Below are 19,578 nucleotides of genomic sequence, written 5' to 3' on the forward strand. Positions count from 1 at the left end.
TGTTTACCTGTCCGCGGAAAGAGTCGATGAAAGAACGAGCTCGTGATTTTGAGAGGGAAAAAATATATATATTTCTGAGGATTCAGAACGTCGAGAACGCGGTTCTTCTGAAGTGAGCAGGTTCTAGGGTCTAGAACCTTATCCGGTTGGAGCCGTAGAGAGCCGTGTATTCACTGTTTACACTAAGCGCAGGAGGAAGCGCGCGCGTCACTTGGCACCGAGGAGTCGCTGGGAAACGGCGCCAGTTAAACCGCGTCCAGCGAGCGACGCACCGGGCTCTTAAACCGGGTCATCTTCGCCTTTGAGAGTCAGACCGAGTTATGTGGGGGTCTCTCTGAGCCAGAAACGATGCCTGGTGTCATTTATCTCCTATTTGTTACAGGTGAGTAAATACATAAGCTGTTTTTTTCTGTTTTCCTCGGTTGAAGTTGATTTTAATTAGTTATATCTCATATCGGATATTGCTTTGTCATTTTCTGGATTTTAAATTAGCTATTAAAAACTTTCTGCCTTCAGTAAATCCTTCATATTCATCTGTAGACACATTTTATTTTTTTATTCGTTAGTGCCACCTTAAGCGCATTGTGCTATAGTACAATTTAAGGTGGAATTGAGAGTTCTAAGAACTCTGACAACAGTATCCCGCTGGGTGGAATGTGGGTTAATGGGATGTATGGGTAGGTATATAGGCTATCAATGGGACCCTGGTGGGCTGCCTGTGTTGGATAAAGGTGGGCAGCTCAGTAGCTAGCTCTATATAATAATGTTAATTTGGAGAGATGAAATTTTAGGTGGTCTGCCCTTTTGACCCGTTTTAACCCACACAGGTCTTATCACTGACCCTACAAAGTGTTAATATGGGGATGTCCAACATTTTACCTGTGGGCAGTACTTGCTGGTACCCAGCTGGGCTACTCATAAGGGCCCCACACGGGTGAGTTGGCCCCGTGACACCCCTCTAGTGCGAATTAAGTTTTTAATCTCGTTAACATGTGCCTGTATCACAATCAACCTCACGGCTGAGCATTTCCGCTTTGAAACTGACATGTCCCTAAGATAGTCTTGAATGGCTAGCTTCAGAGAGCAAGGGTTTCTTATTTCATGGTGCAGTAGCCTGCATATGCCTTTCTGCAGTTGTATGTTGAGGCCAGACACTTATCTCAAAATTCAAAAATGATAAACAACATCTCGGGTATCATGCTGCATATTTGTACTTATTGTACATGAAAGATCTGCTGGATCCTGTAAAGGCACGAAACTCTCCACGGTGAATAACTTGGAGTTCACAGAGTTTCTCTAGAACCTTGTTTACATCTTAATCACTTAGTTATACAGATTTGTTTCTTTTAAACATGGGTGGTGTTTCATTGTACGCACCTAGAAACGCTGCTCAGTGGTCAAGGTGCTAACATTATCTAGGACTGTATAAAATATATTGAGGTATTTATGACGAGATAAGAAACAGAGGCCTGACTCTTTGCCCCTAATCAAGATTAACTGAGCACTTTAGAGGTAATATTCTCCCACAGTTCTGGGTTTTAATGAAACATCGGTGACCAGCTTTGGTCAAAACACCACAAGGATCAAACTCCACAGCGGCGGAGCAATATCCCTATCTCTGTTTGTGCTTTTCAATGTTTGGATTTTCTCCGTTGTCTAAAACATGGACGTCTTTAAACCTGATTTACTTAGACTTGCTAATGAATAGCATTATGCTAGCAAAGGAAACGATCAAATCAAATCAAATTCAAGGCTCAAAAAAGAAGCCTGCTGAAGAAGCCAGTTAAAATGTTCATGCATTAAACACAGCAGTATTGAGGGCAGACTGAATTGATTATGTTCTTTTCTGATGTTATGGCTGTGTATTTTACAGATACCTGTATATTATGAGTTAATAGTTGACAACTCAGTTTTGTTTTTCTACCTGTAGAGGCAATTACCTCAGACCCCCCCCCCCCCCCCCCTCACACAACACACACACACACACACACACTTTTCTCTCCCATAAGCAGAGGTAGAGTAAGCCTATAACACCAGACTTTTTTTTTTTTACTGATTTACAGACACTGGTGCTTTGTAAAAACACATTAAAATGGTTTCTAGTGAGGAAACATCTTCTGAAATTTATAAAAGTGACAGTTAATTAAAATCATGAATATCAAATTTAACTGTGACATTTGTAATGCCTTTGGCAATTTCCCTTCTGGCTTAATCACACGCTCAGAAACCAACACCAAGTGCCTAGAGGTTTGCAGCTTGTTCTGTTGGTTTGCAGCTGGTGTGCAGTTGAATGTGTCACCTGTGGGCGTAGTGTAAAGTATCTGAATTTAATGAATAGAAAAAGTGTTTACAAATCATTGGAAAGGTCTATCTGCCTGCCTGTGTGGCTCTACCTGGAAACACTGACTAACCTCTTATCTGTCCTCTGGGCAGGGCAGGTGCTAAAAGAAAGAAACCACAATGCTGTGATTCCTTTGATTCCTTAAAGTTTCATCGCCCACGCATGTGCGTGCACACACACACACACACACACACACACACACACACACACAACAATAGGTTTATTTGTGCACACACTCCAGGATGTGTGTGTGTGAGAGTGTTCTGGTATTTCTATACTTCTGAAGATAACCTCACAACTGAACTCCATAAACACTTAACTACTGTCCATTTGTCTGACATGTAGTGTCTTAACTACATTTGTCTGAATGCTGTATTTTTCCAAGATTTTGGTTTTGAATAAAACACCAAAGTTCCAGAGCAGGACAGGTGCCACACCAAAGGATGAGATTAAAATATAACTATAAACAATAATGTTGCGTAGAAAGCCTGGTCATTTAGAAACTATGGATATGTAACTGGTTTTAATTTGATTTTAAAGCATGCAGGAAAACTTTTTTTAAAAGGACAAGTTTCCTTTAAATTAATGGCATTTGCTTCTGCACTGTATTTCAAATTTACAGCATATTACTGTAATTGAATAATGCAACAATTTACTGTAAATACTGTGGTTTACAGTAAAATACTGGCAGCAGAGTTCCCAGCCTTTTACTGTATTTTACAGGAACACTACTGTATTTCAAATTTACAGCATACTACTGTAATTGAATAATGCAACAATTTACTGTAAATACTGTGGTTTACAGTAAAATACTGGCAGCAGAGTTCCCAGCATTTTACTGTATTTTACAGGAACACTACTGTATTTCAAATTTACAGCATATTACTGTAATTGAATAATACAATAATTTACTGTAAATACTGTGATTTACAATAAAATACTGTAGCAGACTAAATTTACAGCATTTTTTTACAGTGTGGTTTTAATGATTTTTTTTTTTATTATTGTTTATTTACTTAAGGTCAGATTGTTCTCTGCTCTGCTCTGCTCTGGAGCGTTTAGTGTCTTAACATCTGAGATTGTGATAAGGATGAGAAGCTCGGCTTGTTTTCAGGAACCTGTTCTATCTTTTTGTCAAGGATTGTTTCCCAGCATTCTCCTCATTTATCACAGAGATCATCAACTCATCTTTCAGCTCTGGTTCAGTTCTGAAAGCACTCATTCCCATAAAACCTGGACTCAATCGTGACACTTTGAGTAATTTTCGGTCATTCGTCCAGTTTTTTTTTTTTTTTTCTGTCAAACTTACTGGAATGTTATTGCCTCCCAACTAAAAACCCACCCTCCATATAACAACAGTAATAATAATTACACCTCTTCCACTGCTCCTCTGTGCCATGGCATTGCCCAAGGCTCGTTGCTTGGTGCCTTTCTATTTATTCTCTAAAGACTCCTCTTAGTAACTTCCTTTGTCATCATGGTCTCAGCTTCCATTGTTAAACTAATGACATCCAGCTTTATTCATTCTTTCATTTTCTGTAAGCGCTTATTCAGTTCAGGGTTGTGGTGGCTTTGGAGCCTACCCCAGAACCACTGGCCGCAAGGTGGGAACACACTCTGGGAGGGCAGATCCAGCTTTACATCTTCTCTTACAAATCCTTCACTACTACAGCTCCCTCCACTCCGATCAACTGTGTCAGTGATCTAAGGATCACTTCCAGCAACAACCTTTCCTTTGAAATACATGTAATTTAAAACACTGGAACTGATGACACATCACACAACCTCTAAATGAACTTCTTCGGGATATCCAGAACTCAGCCGCACTATTTCTCATTGGTTCCTGTGACGGTGATCACATTATGACTGGTCTGCAGAAATTCTGGAGAAACACTGGCTTCCTGTTTCATATCAGATTTTATTTAGAGTTATTCTCTTCACTCTCTATAAATGTGCTCCCTCCTATCTCACTGTCCTGCTTCTTCGTCATCATCATTTATCATCGCCACACTCCTTCCCAAAGCCTTCGCTCCTCTGAAGGCAAACTCCTGTCCTAATCTTAATCCGAACAAAGTGCCGGACCTGGAGTGACAGAGACTGCATCCCAGTTGTGTACTACACCAATACAATACAGAATGTTATATGAAACAACTTAATAGTATGAGTTTGGCATGATATACACAAAATATTTACCTACTACGCCGTTTCTTACAAACAGGAAGTGATGAACTGTTGCTATGACAGTGCACTTCATATCAAGATGCATCTGCAAAAGCTGAAACTCAAAATGTTGGTCATTCAGCAGCTGTTTCTCCAAGAAACTATTTATATTCCATGTAAGTTTCACATCCCTATAACATTTAGTGTACTGTCTGTGTGTAGTAGACAGTTTCCCATTGGACTGTGGGAGAAGAGTGTTCATTATTACAGCACTGAAAACTGGATTTGTTTTAAGTGTGAACTGTAGATTTCTTAGTATACTCAACTTTGACACTTGTAACTATACACTACACACTCAAACACTAGTTTAGAATTAGTATTTATTGCACAACTGGGATGCGGAGAGACACCTTTTGTTAAAGTTCACTCTCTTTGTAACTCTCTCCTGAAACACATCTCAGAACACTTCTCAAAACTCCCCCTTTCAGATCTGCTTTTAATGAATGAGCTAATGTTGTCCGTATTCACAGCTCAACTTTTCAGATCTGCTTGTGATGAATGATGTAGTGTTTTGTTTTAATTGTATTTCATGGTATTGTATATTTTATTCACTTTTGTCTCCTTTGATTTATTTTTTTTTTTATCTGTGTGTAAAGTGACTGAGTATTCTGAAAAGTACTATATAAATCTAAGCTCATATTTTGGATTAAAGAGACTTATTGTGTTAATGTTATCTTGGCAAGAGTGTCTGTGTTTCTCTGTGTTGACGTCATCGCATGGTTAATTGAGCATGGCTCAACTTACAGTTACAGAAATTGTTCCCGCACACTGTCTCCAGATCTAAAACATTACTCCCCATTTACCATAAGCCTTAAACTTCCCCCACTTACTTACAGTCAGTTACAAACTGATCTGGAAATGTCTTGCACAAACGCCTCAGGCTGTTGGGCACTTCTCAGGAAGTCAGGAGTTTCCCAATGTGCACATTACGTTAGTAAAATGAAAGATTACTAGAGTATAGACATCAACTGTCGTAATTTTGAGAAGTGTTTGTGTCATTCTAGTTCAGCTTAAAATAGAGTAAGGAGAAATATTGCTTTAGGCAGATGTCATACAGTAAATGTTTTTGTTCTCAACTTATTATTGAACTGTTCTTTTACAAATCTCTGTTGTTCCTGGAACAAAAGTAGTTGCTCAAATACAAAAATTCGAAGCATTTTAGACACCCTTGTTTTTGGTAGTGTTGACTAACTTTAGGATCAAGTGTTTCTGTGATATTTAATCTCACCTGTCATTCTTTTAGAAACCCTGCAGCTCCGTCATGCAGGTGTACAGTTAGAGACTAGAGTCTGTTTGAATTGACAGTTTGGGAGTGTTTCCACTGTTCTCTGAAGGGTCCAGTTTGCCACATTTCTTGTGATTTAAATTATATACGAAACTGATCACACATTTGTCCAAAAATCTACAAATATAAAGTACCCTGGGTGGTTAATCAGTGCTGGCAGAAAAGTGTGATAGTTAGAGAAGAAAGTATAGAACACTCAGGTACAATTAGGACTTGATATTAGCCCTAGGAAATCCATTAAAAAACATAAATCTGGAACATTTTCTACTAAACCCATGGCACAGTTTCAGTTTGTGGTGCCAGAGATCTGATTTTTGCTTTAAAAATATCACATCAGGTTAGTTCCTGACCACAGATCTGCTCTTAATTCTTACTTAGTAAACCATACTTCCAGCTAATGACTGTATATATAGACGGCATGCCTTCATTCTTTTCTATTCTTTAGAAACAAAACTTTTCCTTTTCTCGGAACGTCTACGTGCCTCCTCATTTGGGTAAACCTGCCCCCTACTCACAGAGCTCACTCTCTGACCTGCCTACAAATTTGACTCGACCCAGCCCCCTTCTCCAATAGCCCATTCTCTGACACGCCTTCTCATTTGGGTAGACCTGCCCCCTTCTCACAGAGCTCAGTAGACCCGCCCCCTTGTCCCAGACCTTGGCAGTGCAAGAGCAGAGCTGATTTTTTTTTTTTTTTTTTTTTTTAACGCTGTAGACAATCTTAATTTCTCATCATAACCTCTTTTTTTCAACACACATCTGTGTATGTTACAATGCATGTTGCAAAGTCTGCTTCATTTAAGGCGGAATGAAAAGTTCTCCAAGAGACCGTTTAAGGTGGAATGGGTAATTCTGCCTGGGCCCCATAGATGGAGAGGAAAGTGCTGTCTGTGGCAGACTGTAACTGTTGTACCATGTAAGGTAAAGAAGAAAGTCCTGACGAAGCTAAAATGTCATAAAATAAATTTAATTAAAGATAATACATGCCAGTAACCGCTGCACTTTTTAAGGTGGAAATGAGAGTTCTAATAAAACGTTTACTTCACTCAGAGTGGCTGAAGACAAGGTGCCCTGCACATGGTCCATTTTCTGTTAATGCAGCTAACATGTAGATCAAACATCAAAATTCAACACTTAGTTTGCTGTACGTGTTTATCCTCTCCATTTTCTATATACTATAACATTTAAAAATGAGCCAATATTAGCACAAGGAAAACTAACAGCTGGAATTAGATGCTGGAGATGGGCAGTTTAGAAGAGGCTGAAAATGGGCTGCTTTGCCATTGAAAACATATGGGAAATACAGAGCTGCACATTATATCAACTAGCAGAGGCGCTAGACCTGAATTGGCTTTGCTCTTGAGAGACGTTGTGCTGTCCATGTTTTCTACAGTCAACTGGTCTGTATCAAGGCGATATCAGTGCTATGCTGAGAATGGTCCAGCACCCTAATAATATCATGTCAGTGGAGTCCCGTGGTATTAATTTTTCATTAATATGTGGGTCATTAAAGGTGCAGCAACAAGTAATCTAATGTTTGTAGCTAGAAGCCTACCAAGTACAGAGGTGTTTTTGGTGAAATGGATGCAAGTACAAGGCAGGTGTAGCTCATAAACAAGCAGCTAGTTTGGTTTTGTGAAGTGTGCTCTTCATTTTCCACGGATCATAACAAAGTGGCTGATGAATTGGCACTGAGACTGTGCTTAGAACCAGAGAAACCAGTCTAAATGCCATTCATGCCTAACTGTAAATACCCTCCCATTTTTCTCTCTCTCTCGTTCTCTCATGCCCTTTGTTGTACTGTAGTGTCTATCACGCACATGTTCAAAATCCACACACAAGCTTCTATATAATTTTTTAAGAGAATCATAGCATTAAAATGCTAACTAAGGGTTTTGTGGCAAAAAGTAATAATTTATTTTCTTTTACTTCAGGAAAAAAAACTGACTGTAAGTGTCTGAACACAGATGAGATCTATATACTTTGCCTAATGTTGCATTCTTTAATAAAAACTTTTGGTCAATTGTACAAGCTTTACAGAAGAGATAGAAAACATTCAATAAAACAATGCTGTTCACCTCTCACTTTTTACCAAAGTGAAGATGATTTAGAAGTTTTAGTAATAGATTTATGGTTAATGAATCATTCATTTATAATTGTATTAATATATATGTGTGTGTGTGTATAAATTAAATGCAGAAAACAAATTCCTCTGTGTGCAAGCACAGTGTCCAATAAAGTCATTCTAATTCTAATATATAGGGCATATCAGATGCAGGTTTTTGACATGTAAAACGGTTATGTGTTAGCATGCAGTGTTTTAGATTCTGGAACACTGGTCAGTAGCGGTTTGATCACCAGCAAACTAGCATCATCACTGTCCAAAGAAAACATATATCTCGAAAAATATTAACTTTACTATTGTCATACTTTCATACTTCTATACTTTCAATGGAAGTCAAGGTAAAGAGATGTCATTCCAAGTCATTTTGGAGCATTTTCATTGATCCATTCATCATGAAATTTTACACAGTGTGGAGGACAGCTGCTGTGTCCCTAAAAATCGACACCAAGTTCATGCCAAAATTGTGTAGTATTTCAAACTGGAATATTAACTCCAAAATATCTTTGTAGACAAATCTTATAGTCAGATTATTTATGAAAATTTCTGATTTTATTTCAGTTGTCCATTACCAAAGTCTTGCCTCCAGGAGTTGTGGTTGCTATACTTGCATCAACATTTCAGTACAAGCTGTTTGTTAGCATCTGTAGCATTTGTGCTAACAATCTGTACTACAAAGGAACATTCAAATACCAACAAAGAAGTAGATTTGTTGTGTTTTCCACAAGATCTTTCAGCCAGTGTTCATGAAACAATACAGAGGCATGCTGAGGAGAGCATTAATGTGTTTAGACATTTTGATCAGAAACCTGGGTGCTTGCTTTAATTGGATTTCTCGTGCAAACTATCAAGTTGGATGAAGCTAACTAGCTAACTGATCTCGAATCTAATCTGATATTTCTCATTATTAGACCTAATTTAAGTGTTTATGTATATATGAAACTGAATGAGGTTTAGCTTATTTAACAACATCGATTTCTTGCTGTAATTGTGTAAATTGTTGTTAGTGCCACTGTTCTTCCTTTGCCTGATGGAGGCAGAAATGTATAGTGATTAGGCATAATTTAGCAGATGTTGTGTCAGCTGTAAATCTTCATTTGTCTGACTTGGGATTTTTATGTATGTTTTGTAAAGCTGCTCCAGGACAGCAGCAGCTTCTGTGAAACGCATTCATGGGCACAGTTTTTATTGTTGGTTTTGAATGTGATGTATTGAACATTGGAGCAAATGTTCTTGGATAGCAACTGACAAAAATTTGTTTTACTTTTCTCTTTCACTCTATAATCCAGGTTGTTTCTTTGGTGTTCCAGTCCTTTCCGGTGTGAATGTGACGTGTGACAGTTACAGTGTATTGGTGGACTGGAATTTTGAAGGTTTCAGTCCAGATGCTGAGTTCATTCTGGAGGTGGTACCAAACATTCCGTAAGTTTAGTGATATTTCCTTAGAGACTGAGTACTGTGTTCACACAGATGTAAGTGTTGGAAGATGCAGTTTTATAATAGAATATTATCATTAAACAAAAAATAAATATATATATTTAGACTTTTTTCATAATGAAGCCCTTTATTTGCTGCTTTTGCCTTTATGTAGACTTCCAGAAAAGGTTCAATTTCCTACAAGGAGCCGTTCATACAACATATCAAAGCATTTGCAGGACACAGGGTACAATTTGTTTATAGTGAAAGTGACAGCCAGGAACAGCAACAATGAAACCAAAAGTGAAAATTCACCGAAATTTACTTTTGATGATGCACAAAACGCAGACATCAAATGTGAGTTTACATATTTAATTTTTATTTTCTATCAGCACTAAATTCTGTGTGTGTTAAAATATCAGGGTTTTTCTGTCCACAGGTGAACTTGAGTTCCCCACAATAGACCTGATTCCTGGAGATCACCAGCTGACTGTAAAATTCAGAAACCCTTTACAGCTCTACAGACACACACCTGCTCTACGCAACATCACTGACCGTGATCAACTCCGTTATGAGGTCATCAGTGATGAGCCAAGCATTCAGGTACTACACTCACTGCTCCCTTTAAGTATATGATTACACATATTACTTTCCTGCACCAACAATAGCTGCTTTTAGGATATTAGGGCAATAGGGCTTTTAGCTTATACACGTGTGTAAATAAACTTTTTTCTATTTATACCTTTTAACTGACTGTTCTTAATATTGTCTTTTTAGCATATGAACATATTTATTACTAGAGGAACTTAAAGCATTGCCTATATAATGCTTTACTGCAAGTGGAATACATTCAGAGCATGAGATGCACGTCTGCCACGTTTTATTTTCCCGGCTAATGTTTGCAATAAAACCGGAAGTGACGTCATCACCAGCCATGGAAGCCAAATTAAAGTGGTCAAACTAAAAGTTCTTCATATAGATATTATTTTAATATTGTGCTGGTCACTTTTACACTAAACAACAAACAATTATTCATTTTAATAATAGAAAAAGAAGAAACTAAATAAATGCCTCAAGAGCAACACAGAAGTCGTAACAAATGCAGCGACCAATAAAATTATCTTGCTCACCATATTTAAACAATTTAATTCTACGTGAATTTTTTTGTTGAATAAATAGTCAATTGTCATTTTTAATACTACACAACCCTTAGACAAAAGAGACATTAGACAATAATTTGTCATCAAATTCCATTCATACTAACTTCCCGATAACATAAAAGTTCTCAAAATCACTGAAAACGCGGGGTTAGGGAAGAGAGAGTATCAAAATATGCCATGGTTTTCTCATTGCTTAAAAAAATTATTTATTCCATGAGCCACATCTTTAAGTCAAAACAAATCTCAACAGAAAGAGCATGAAATAACCACAATAGACTCCTCATACCAGTCAGAGATTTTATGGACTTTAATTTGGAAAACTAATACATGAGCCACAATATTTTTCTTTCTCTTGTAGAAAGCTGAGCAGGAGTGCCGTCTTGAGGACGACACGTGTGAGAGTAATGTGTTATTCCCAAAAGAGAAAGAGCATTACTGCATCACAGTCTCTGGATGGATCAGACACACCAAAGTCAAGGAAAATAGAAAGTGTTACAGTGGCAGTCTTAAGCCCAGTGAGTACCAAAAACCGAAATCATTATTTTACACTTTAGAAAAACATACAAAATAGTAACTCTATAGTAAAAACTACTCTGTAAATTGACTTTTACACAATAGACAAATAGCCATTGTCAGATTGCCAAAATAATGAAATAATGCTGATATTATTCATTTATATCTATTTTGAACACTGATGATATTTAATAGATATATTGATTTTGCTTTTACTTGATTTATCTTTAAAAAAAATTGGTGGATTACAGCATTTATATTTTTTGTCTGATTTACATTAAGAAGTGGTTCTCAAACCTGTACCTAGAGTACCAATGTCCTGCATATTTTAGAGGTTTCCCTTCTCCAAACATGGCTGTGGAAATTGATGAACTAGTTTCCAAGCCCTTTCAGAGGTGTACTGAGAGTTGGGGTACCGGACCAGGACTGAGAACCCCTGTTCTAGCCAAGAAAGCAACAAGGAAGCAACCACAAGAACTTGACACACTATAAGATAACAGTAGCTAATGCTAACAATGTGGCGTAAAAAACTGGAAAACAGCATCACATTAATTTGTCAGCTCTATAGACCATTGTTTAGTTAAAAAAATTGTATCAAAATTAAAGACTACAAATTCTTTGTTTTTTTTCCGTCACAGGCATTCCCATCACTGTGTACATCATTCCCCTCCTGGTGCTTTTTATATTCACTCTGATCATGGTAATTTTGTGTAAGCTAATTCCCAAGAAAATGAAAAAGGAGGATCTTACCAAATTCCCGCCATTCCTGGTAAGTGACGTGGTAAAACCCAAACTTTAACTTTGTGAGTAGTTTTTGGTTAGCTAATTTATGCCAATACGACAGAGCTCATTTCAGTCAGTGCCACTATGGTAACAACAGTGGGCAAATGGAGTTATTTTTTAGGCTGTTTTCTTTAGATGTATGCAGTTTGTGTTTCTGTGAAATCCTGCTGGTGTGGGTTACTGAGAGTTCCTTCCCTTTTAGGAATGCACATAAATGTTACTTGACTGATGCATTTAATTACCTACAAAACCCATTTCCAGAAAGTTTGGGATATTATATAAATTGCAGTAAAACCAAGAATATATAATTGGTTAATTCTCAAAGATTTATTTACCTGAAAAAGCACAAAGAATAGGTATCCAGTGTTTTCACTGAACAACTTGATCTGTTTTGTAAGTACAAACACATTTTTTATTTGGTGCCTGCAACACACTTTAAAGACGTTGGAACAGAGGCATGTTTACCACTGTGTTATATCACCTTCCTTTATAATTACACTATTAAATCATTTGGGAACTGAGGATACCAGTTGTTAACGTATTGGAATTGGGATTTTTGTGCATTCTTTCTTGATATTAAACTTCACATCAAGGGAAACTTCTCACATATCATCACTGTCCATTTGAAAAACACGCATCTTCATTTTTGTGGATTTTTACTTCAGCAGCTCTTTCATCTTTCATGATCCCAGACAGCGAGCATATATTGGTCCACTAGCATTTAAAGGCTGGCACACCACTGACTGTAGACCACTGCTGGTCCACTACCTCTCGGACCTCTCAGATTACTGTCCTGTGTACAGGATATATCTAATTTTTAATCTCCTCAAACAGATTTAAATTCACAGAGACTTTTATTCTGGAAAACAAACTAATACAAATATTACCAACAACTATGAGAGAAATAATAATGAGTATAAGCCTGATAATAAAATGATTATGCTGAAACTGTTGACACTGTGCTGGATTAAAATTATTTGCTAATCTTATTTATAAAGGATAACAAAAATTGTAAAATGGACTGTGAATGGAAAAGTGCTAAAATTTGGCATTTTGTCTAAAATTCTGTTAAATCACCAGTGGTCCGTCCTGAAAACGCTGTGCAAAACACTAGTGGACCTCCAACTTTCCCCTCAGTGGTCTGCCATCTCCTTGCTCTGATGGAATGAAATATTTTTACATTGACTTCCATTGAAAGTTAAAAAGGTTTTTCCTGCTCCTATAAAATTACTATTTGGGGAGATGCATGTTTTTAATTGGATAGCGACCATATGAAAATCACCCATGCAGGTCACTGATTCACCACATACCATGAGAGATGTCGGCTTTGGCACGTGTTGCCGATAATTGTCCGAATTGTTTGTTCGTCGTTAGCATGGAAAACACAGCGTTCACTTTTTCTGAAAATAAGAGTTTCTGGTTGCATTCCTTGATGCAGCAGCAAATTCTTTTAAATGATACCTTTTTGAAGGGCTTAAAGATCATGCTCATTCAACACTAGTGTCCAGCCTTACCGTACATGGACTGGTAGTTCCTGACTCCTTTCACATTATTAATTTCAGTAGATTTCAATTGAATGTGTTTCCGTTTTAAAAATCCTACCCTGTTCAATAAAAAAAAATGGAGAACAAACCAGCTCCTGAATAAACGCACGTAGAAAAGAATGGCCAGATTCGTCAGTGAGTAAATGTTTAACTTTGAATCAGCTGATATTTAATTGGTGTTTTTTAAAGCTGCTAAAAATAACCTACATGAGACTTTAGCAAAGAGATCTGTTTTTTGTGTGTTGAGTAATTGCGCTACATTTAAGCTGTGCTACCACTGTTTGATTACTGGTTTAACTCATTTCTTCTCTGACAGGTTAACAAGGACATGCACCTGATCTTGCCTTTAAAAATGGAGAAGGAACCTGTTGTTGAAAAGCTCCTGTTTATACCAGTCACCAAAATTCCCCTTATTGTCGACACAACAGGAAGCACTGCGCAACCAGAGACACGCAGCAGCCAGTCTTTGGATTCCTGTGTCAGTCTCATTGGTGAAAACTCAAGAAATGAGTCAGATGGTGATGAGCTGGAAGAAACAACTGTCCACGAGTTTGTAGATCCTTACACTAACGCCATGAACATGTCAGATTATGATTGTGCTCACTGTCCTATTTGATCAGAGCCACTTGGATAGTATGGAGGTCTATGGAATATGTGGATTTGTTTTGAACTCTACAAGGTCTACTAAGAGAAGCTACGAAATACAATCTATAGGTCTGCGACTGGATATAATTTATAAAGCTGTATTCAAAATATAATTACTGTTAGTGTTACTCCTCTGGGACGGAGGAGTGGCGCAGCAGGTAGTGTCACTCCAGGTATCTGAATACTGTGGGTTCAAGCCCAACTCCCGTGACTGTCTGTGAAGAATGTGTTCTCACGGTGTCCTCGTGGGTTTCCTCCCACACTCCAAAAACACACGCTGATAGGTGGATTGGTGAGTGTGTGTCGCCCTGTGAAGGACTGGCGCCCCCTCCAGGGTGTGTACCCGTTTTGCGCCCAATGAGTTTGTGTCTCCAATCATTATGAAATTCTCATTGCAATGCAAAGTGCAGCTTCATTTCTTATGTTCACAACTGAGGATCCAGCTTATGAGTTAAAATTTGAGTAAACAATACAGTAATCCTATATCAGTGCAAACTTAAATTAATATTTATAAATAACCATTCACTTGCAGGTTAACTGTCATCTACGGTCTGAATTGAAATTAGTTATTGTTGAGTACAGATGAATGTGTTTTAAACTATGCTACTAAATTCTCTGGGGAAAATGGATGTGTTTTAAGCATCTGTAGGGAAATTTTCTATATTAACTTTAAAGAAATTGTCTTTATGGAAAGAGTGGTTTATGTTTTTTTTTTTATCACCAAGTCCACCATGACCTTGAGGTTTGTCAGTCCTCTCTTGCAGTACATATGCTCAGTCAGATTCAAGACTGTCTGATATTGCCAGGTGCTCCAAGAGCTTGGATACAAGAAGAACATGTAGTTGCTCAGGACTTGGACTGAATAGGCATTAACACTGCATTTGCAGTTCAGTTGAATAACAGTTTTACGTATTAGGTGTGTTACGTTATGCGCAATTATGTTTATATATATTTTTATAGAATTTTTTTTTATATAAGAATTATGACACAATACCCGATCTAACACAAAATGCCTTGTGTTAATTGTACGTGTGTTATTCATGTTATCATGTATGTTTAAATGTGAGTACCTTACAAATGGAACCCTTCATGTCTTACACTTACGATATCAGATGCTGTCCTCAGCCTTTTATTACTGTTGATATTAAATTGACCTGACCAGCAGGTCCCCCACCAACTTCACTCTCCAGATTAGCAACACTCCAGTCGCAAGTCACATGCAAGATTGAATGCAGTCAGACAGGACGTGCGAGGCCGAAACCTCACAATCACAGGGCGTGCACAGGTTCAAGTGCCCTTTTGTTGTTAGGTTAAAGAATAGGGCAGAGTTAATAGTGCATTATATTGTGACAGCTATGAACAAGGGTTTGAAGTATTGTATTTTTGGACCAAGATTTCGATTGGTCCATTCATTGTGGAATGTTGAAGCAACATAAAATCATTCGGCGGGTTCATGTTTTAAAAAATAAACACTAACAAAGTTAGTTTTATTTCAACTAACTATGTACAAATTAACAAAGTAGGCTTATTTCACCAAGCAGTTTTTCCTCATTAACCCAATAAGCCAAGCCTAGATTTTGAGGACTGTCCGGTAGGAATGTCCCTTAGCTTTTTTCCTATTGGAAAAGTTTGGCTTAATTCTGGGAAAATTCTGACTTGTGGAGTACACCCATGGTATGACACTGGTGGTATTCTAGTTGGAAGAAGCAAAGAACAGCGCTCAGATATATACATACAATTGGGCCACTGAGGCAGCTTTAGGTGAAGTGCTGTGAAACAAAATAGTGCAGTTTCGTGATAATTTTTGATACATTTAAAACATGATTTATTGTATTTAACATTCGTTTTTCCCAATTACAGGAAGTCAGATTTTACAACAGCATCTCATTCTAAACAGGTTAGGAAGGCACACTTCTGGTCAGTCATTTTCTTATTAATGTACACATCCTCAAGAAAATATTATAGCAGCTTTTTCGAGCTGCTTTGTGATATAAACTTTAAATATTGTTGGGAATTCTGATGCTTTAATTTATAAACATGTATATTAAAATAAACTGTTTTGTGTAATTGTATATGTGATGTTAAATGGAATAATCCATAAAAAGTGAACATTTGTAAAGGTCCCATTATGAACTCATTAAAAAAAAAGGAAAATCATGACACCCAAAGATCAGATCTAAACATATACATTTAATAATAGGTTTATTTTTTTGTTTAAGAAACATTTCTGCCATTCAAAAAAAGGCAGTGATTTTCAGAATAACTACTTCAGTGTAGCTCCACCCACTAGGACATGCCTGTTGTGATAATAGAAAATTCTTGAAGTGTTCCACGTACTATTTCCCCTAAAGCATATATCTTCTCTGAACTGCATGGTCAGGTTGCAGTGGGTAAAGATGAAAATGGTTTAAAATCCTAGCTAGAACATCGCTCCTAATATTAGGCCTGAGGCAAGAAGGAACTACTTATATTTATTCAGATACCACTTCGGCACAGGTTTTACTTAACACTTTAAGGAGCTTTAGCATTTTATGTCAGACCAAAAAAAAAAAACCCAACACACCCTGTGCTGACAGGTATACAGTGGAGGTGTAAAGTTCCACTGCACTTCGAGAAGTTATTCACACATTTTTTGAGCTGTCAGTTTTGTTTTTGTTCTCTAAGATAAGTTGCTGATTGAGTTTTACCTGGATTATGGATTCTTGAGCAAAATACCCATCTCTGGCATTAAATAAATTTAGAAAATCTTGAGGTAATAAAGAGAGAGCAGCCAATGTAACAAATCCACGTTGGCCCACTGTGAATCCAGTCTGATCCTCCTTACAATTAAATCCATGTGTTCTCAATAAATGATTTTTTTGCCATACTGAATCCATCAGCAACAACAGAGGGTCTTAGCTGGGCGCTAACAGCAGAGATGTACATGTACATTTATTCTGTGGAAATCATACAGGGAACTGAATATGCAGTTTTCAAAGTCCCACAACCCCATGTCCACTGAGGCTATGACAGCTTCATGCCCTGTACATTGGCCCTCAGACTAACCATCTGCTTCTCCTGCATCTGCTTCTCCTGCTTAAACGCTACCTTATTGGCCTTCTTCTCCATCCGTCGCTCCTGAAGGGAAATGGAAAACAAGGAGACACCTTTAAAAGTCTGCAATCACCAACATGACACAAGCTGATTATGGCTGTTTGGATTTGTAGAAATCTAACCAAACTCTTCATTTACTGTGGGAATGTTAAAATTTCTGCTGAAAATGTTAAAAAGTGGTGTCAATTATAACACAAAAATTGTTTTAATTTGGGATAATAACCCAAACAAAGACATTAAGAGCTTTTCAAGAGCTCCTGGATGTAAATCCAAGGTAGATATGGCATAAAACTATTTTAACAACCTGTTGAAGGCAAGATCAGTTTATTCAGCAGCAATAAACACTCTTTCTGACTTGAGTATGCTGCACTTTATCCCATGAAACCAATAAAAGGGTTTCCACTGTCCCATGTTTGTTCTGCAGGGCTGTACATCGCCATCTCCTGGCTGATTCTACCACCACCGGGAGAACAGGAAGCACCAGGCAGAACACAATCGAGGACCAGCTTTATGAATAAAAAGTCTAAACGTCAGAGAAAAGGCCCAGAGAGAGACATGTACTGCACAGACATCCTTATTTACTTTTCATTGGTGTTTATGATATATAAAATATGAAAATAGTAATAGCTACTTACATCAGAACAGCTTTTTATTGATCATGTGCTGCATCTTATAGTGATGCAAGTTTGTCTTAACAGATCTTTTTTATGTTTTACTCTGGGGCTAGGAATAGCTTTCACATATAATCTATTTTCATAGGCGAACCAGTCAGGATGGAGTACTTTCTTGACGTGTACAACTGTATTTTGAAACAGAAGAGTCGTCCAAAACATGTGCTAAAAATTTGCTTACCACCAAATTATCTACATCTCACCATCACTTGGGAAACAACACGGCTCTGTCCTGTTACTGCAGCACTGTGTGGTGTGATGGCAAACTGTCAAATGCCAATATAAAACACTGGACATGAACACACACAAAAAAGTACCTTCCGCTCTTCTTTAATGGCCTGTTTTCTGAGCTTCCGATCCTCTTTGCTCTCTTCTCGCGACCGTGGCTGTGTGGATGCTCTGGGCATATCAGAGTCGTTGATTCTCTCCATCTGCTCCACCTGCCTTGCCGTCAGTCCCTTCTTAGGCAGAACGTCCAGAGGAATACCGGTCTTGTTTGACACACAAATCTGCTTCAGCTGCCACAGAGACACACACACAGCCATTGCTATAGGATGCAAGGATTAAAGTGAGCTGCTTAAGTGTTGTTAGGCTGCTGCTATGATATCTCCGGTGGTTGCTAAGTGTGTTGCTATGGTATTTGAAGTGGTTGCTAAGGCTGGTTGCTAAAAGACAACAGTGGTGGTATCCCAGGTGGTTGCCAAGTGATTCTTGAAGGTTAATGTGCATAGGTTTATTTGATGTTACCAAGTGGTTATTGTGGAGTTTAAGGTGGTCATGAACTGGAAGCAACATCTAACATGAATCCCAATGTCATATGTGCTAGCAGCTAGACAGTTCATGGTCAAATGTATTACTAAACTGTTTTATTACGACATTACCTTAGGGGGGTCTTCTATCAGTTTTGGATGATTGTAGAGGTTTGAATAAGTGCCTGAAATAGAAAAAAAAGTTTCTTGAATCAGATCATTCAAAACACAATGTAAACTGCATAGTGTCTAATGCCTAAAGACACAAAAACTAGTTTGGTCCCAGAGGTCAGTAAGTCTGAACATATTTTAATCAGCTAGCTAGATGGGGTATTACACATGTTTTATAATTTCTCTTTTTATTTCCTCTGACAGATCATTTACAGTCGTGTAAACCGAAGGCTACATGCAGCAATGCTAAGGTACATATTAGGACAGCATTTTAAATAACAAACAAACATTCATTGTTTGTACGCACTTATCCGGTTCAGGGTCGCGGTGGATAAGGAGCCTACCCTGAATCACTGGGCGCAACACGGGAACAACAAACAAACAAACAAATCAAATTAGTTGTAGCTCTGTGAGTGAATATAAATATCTTACTAATGATGGTTTCGCAGTCCCACTTCTCCGCAGGAGGCTCCTCAATAACGAGCCTTTCCATCTCCTGCTCTTCATCCTCCTCCTCCTCCTCATTTACTAAGGGCAGTTCAGCTGGTCCCAGCTGCTCTGGTGTCTGATATCTACAAACAACAATGAGCTTAGAATGACTGCTGTGGCTGAGGGGGTGTCACTGTGTGTGCTGCAAATGTGTCATGATGCTGGACTATTCACTTGTAGGGTGAGATTTACACTGTTTATTGAAGATACTCTGAATTTCTATATACGAATCTTTTCTATATGCACAGGCGCAAGGTTCAACTAACGATGATTTTACACTGTACGGTATCTACTCGACTCAATCCTGCATGTGTTATATCTTGTACCTGGTTTGTTTTCAACTACCATAGCTTCAACCAGAAACGTAGCTGGCGAC

At 37.9% G+C, this 19,578-nt stretch overlaps 2 protein-coding genes across 2 annotated transcripts in view; one reads left to right on the forward strand and one right to left on the reverse strand.

Annotated features, from left to right (window-relative positions):
* Positions 1–15,964, forward strand: ifngr1 (interferon gamma receptor 1). The gene is made up of 7 exons (XM_066660871.1): positions 1–382; positions 9,258–9,390; positions 9,560–9,741; positions 9,824–9,987; positions 10,903–11,059; positions 11,696–11,826; positions 13,701–15,964. Exons 1-7 carry the CDS (start codon positions 349–351, stop codon positions 13,998–14,000), a joined length of 1,101 nt encoding a protein of 366 aa, XP_066516968.1. The 5' UTR covers positions 1–348; the 3' UTR covers positions 14,001–15,964.
* The window catches only part of ltv1 (LTV1 ribosome biogenesis factor), a 12,282-nt gene continuing 8,667 nt past the window's right edge, over positions 15,964–19,578 (reverse strand). Inside the window, exons 8-11 of the mRNA XM_066660870.1 lie at positions 19,146–19,285; positions 18,675–18,727; positions 18,111–18,311; positions 15,964–17,146 (exon numbers count right to left, since the gene is read on the reverse strand). Of these exons, the coding sequence (XP_066516967.1) occupies positions 17,033–17,146; positions 18,111–18,311; positions 18,675–18,727; positions 19,146–19,285 (508 nt within the window). The 3' untranslated portion in view covers positions 15,964–17,032. The remainder of the gene's footprint in view (positions 17,147–18,110; positions 18,312–18,674; positions 18,728–19,145; positions 19,286–19,578) is intronic.

This window comes from Hoplias malabaricus, chromosome 2, assembly GCF_029633855.1.
Source record: "Hoplias malabaricus isolate fHopMal1 chromosome 2, fHopMal1.hap1, whole genome shotgun sequence".
In the NCBI taxonomy this organism is placed as follows: domain Eukaryota; kingdom Metazoa; phylum Chordata; class Actinopteri; order Characiformes; family Erythrinidae; genus Hoplias; species Hoplias malabaricus.

What these genes read in the sequence shown, in the direction of transcription:
- ifngr1 (XM_066660871.1), top strand. Translation starts at nt 349, where the DNA reads ATGCCTGGTGTCATTTATCTCCTATTTGTTACAG. An exon ending in ACAAAACGCAGACATCAAAT is followed by an intron (nt 9,742 to 9,823) that starts GTGAGTTTACAT and finishes TTCTGTCCACAG; the next exon opens with GTGAACTTGAGTTCCCCACA. An exon ending in GTGATGAGCCAAGCATTCAG is followed by an intron (nt 9,988 to 10,902) that starts GTACTACACTCA and finishes TTTCTCTTGTAG; the next exon opens with AAAGCTGAGCAGGAGTGCCG.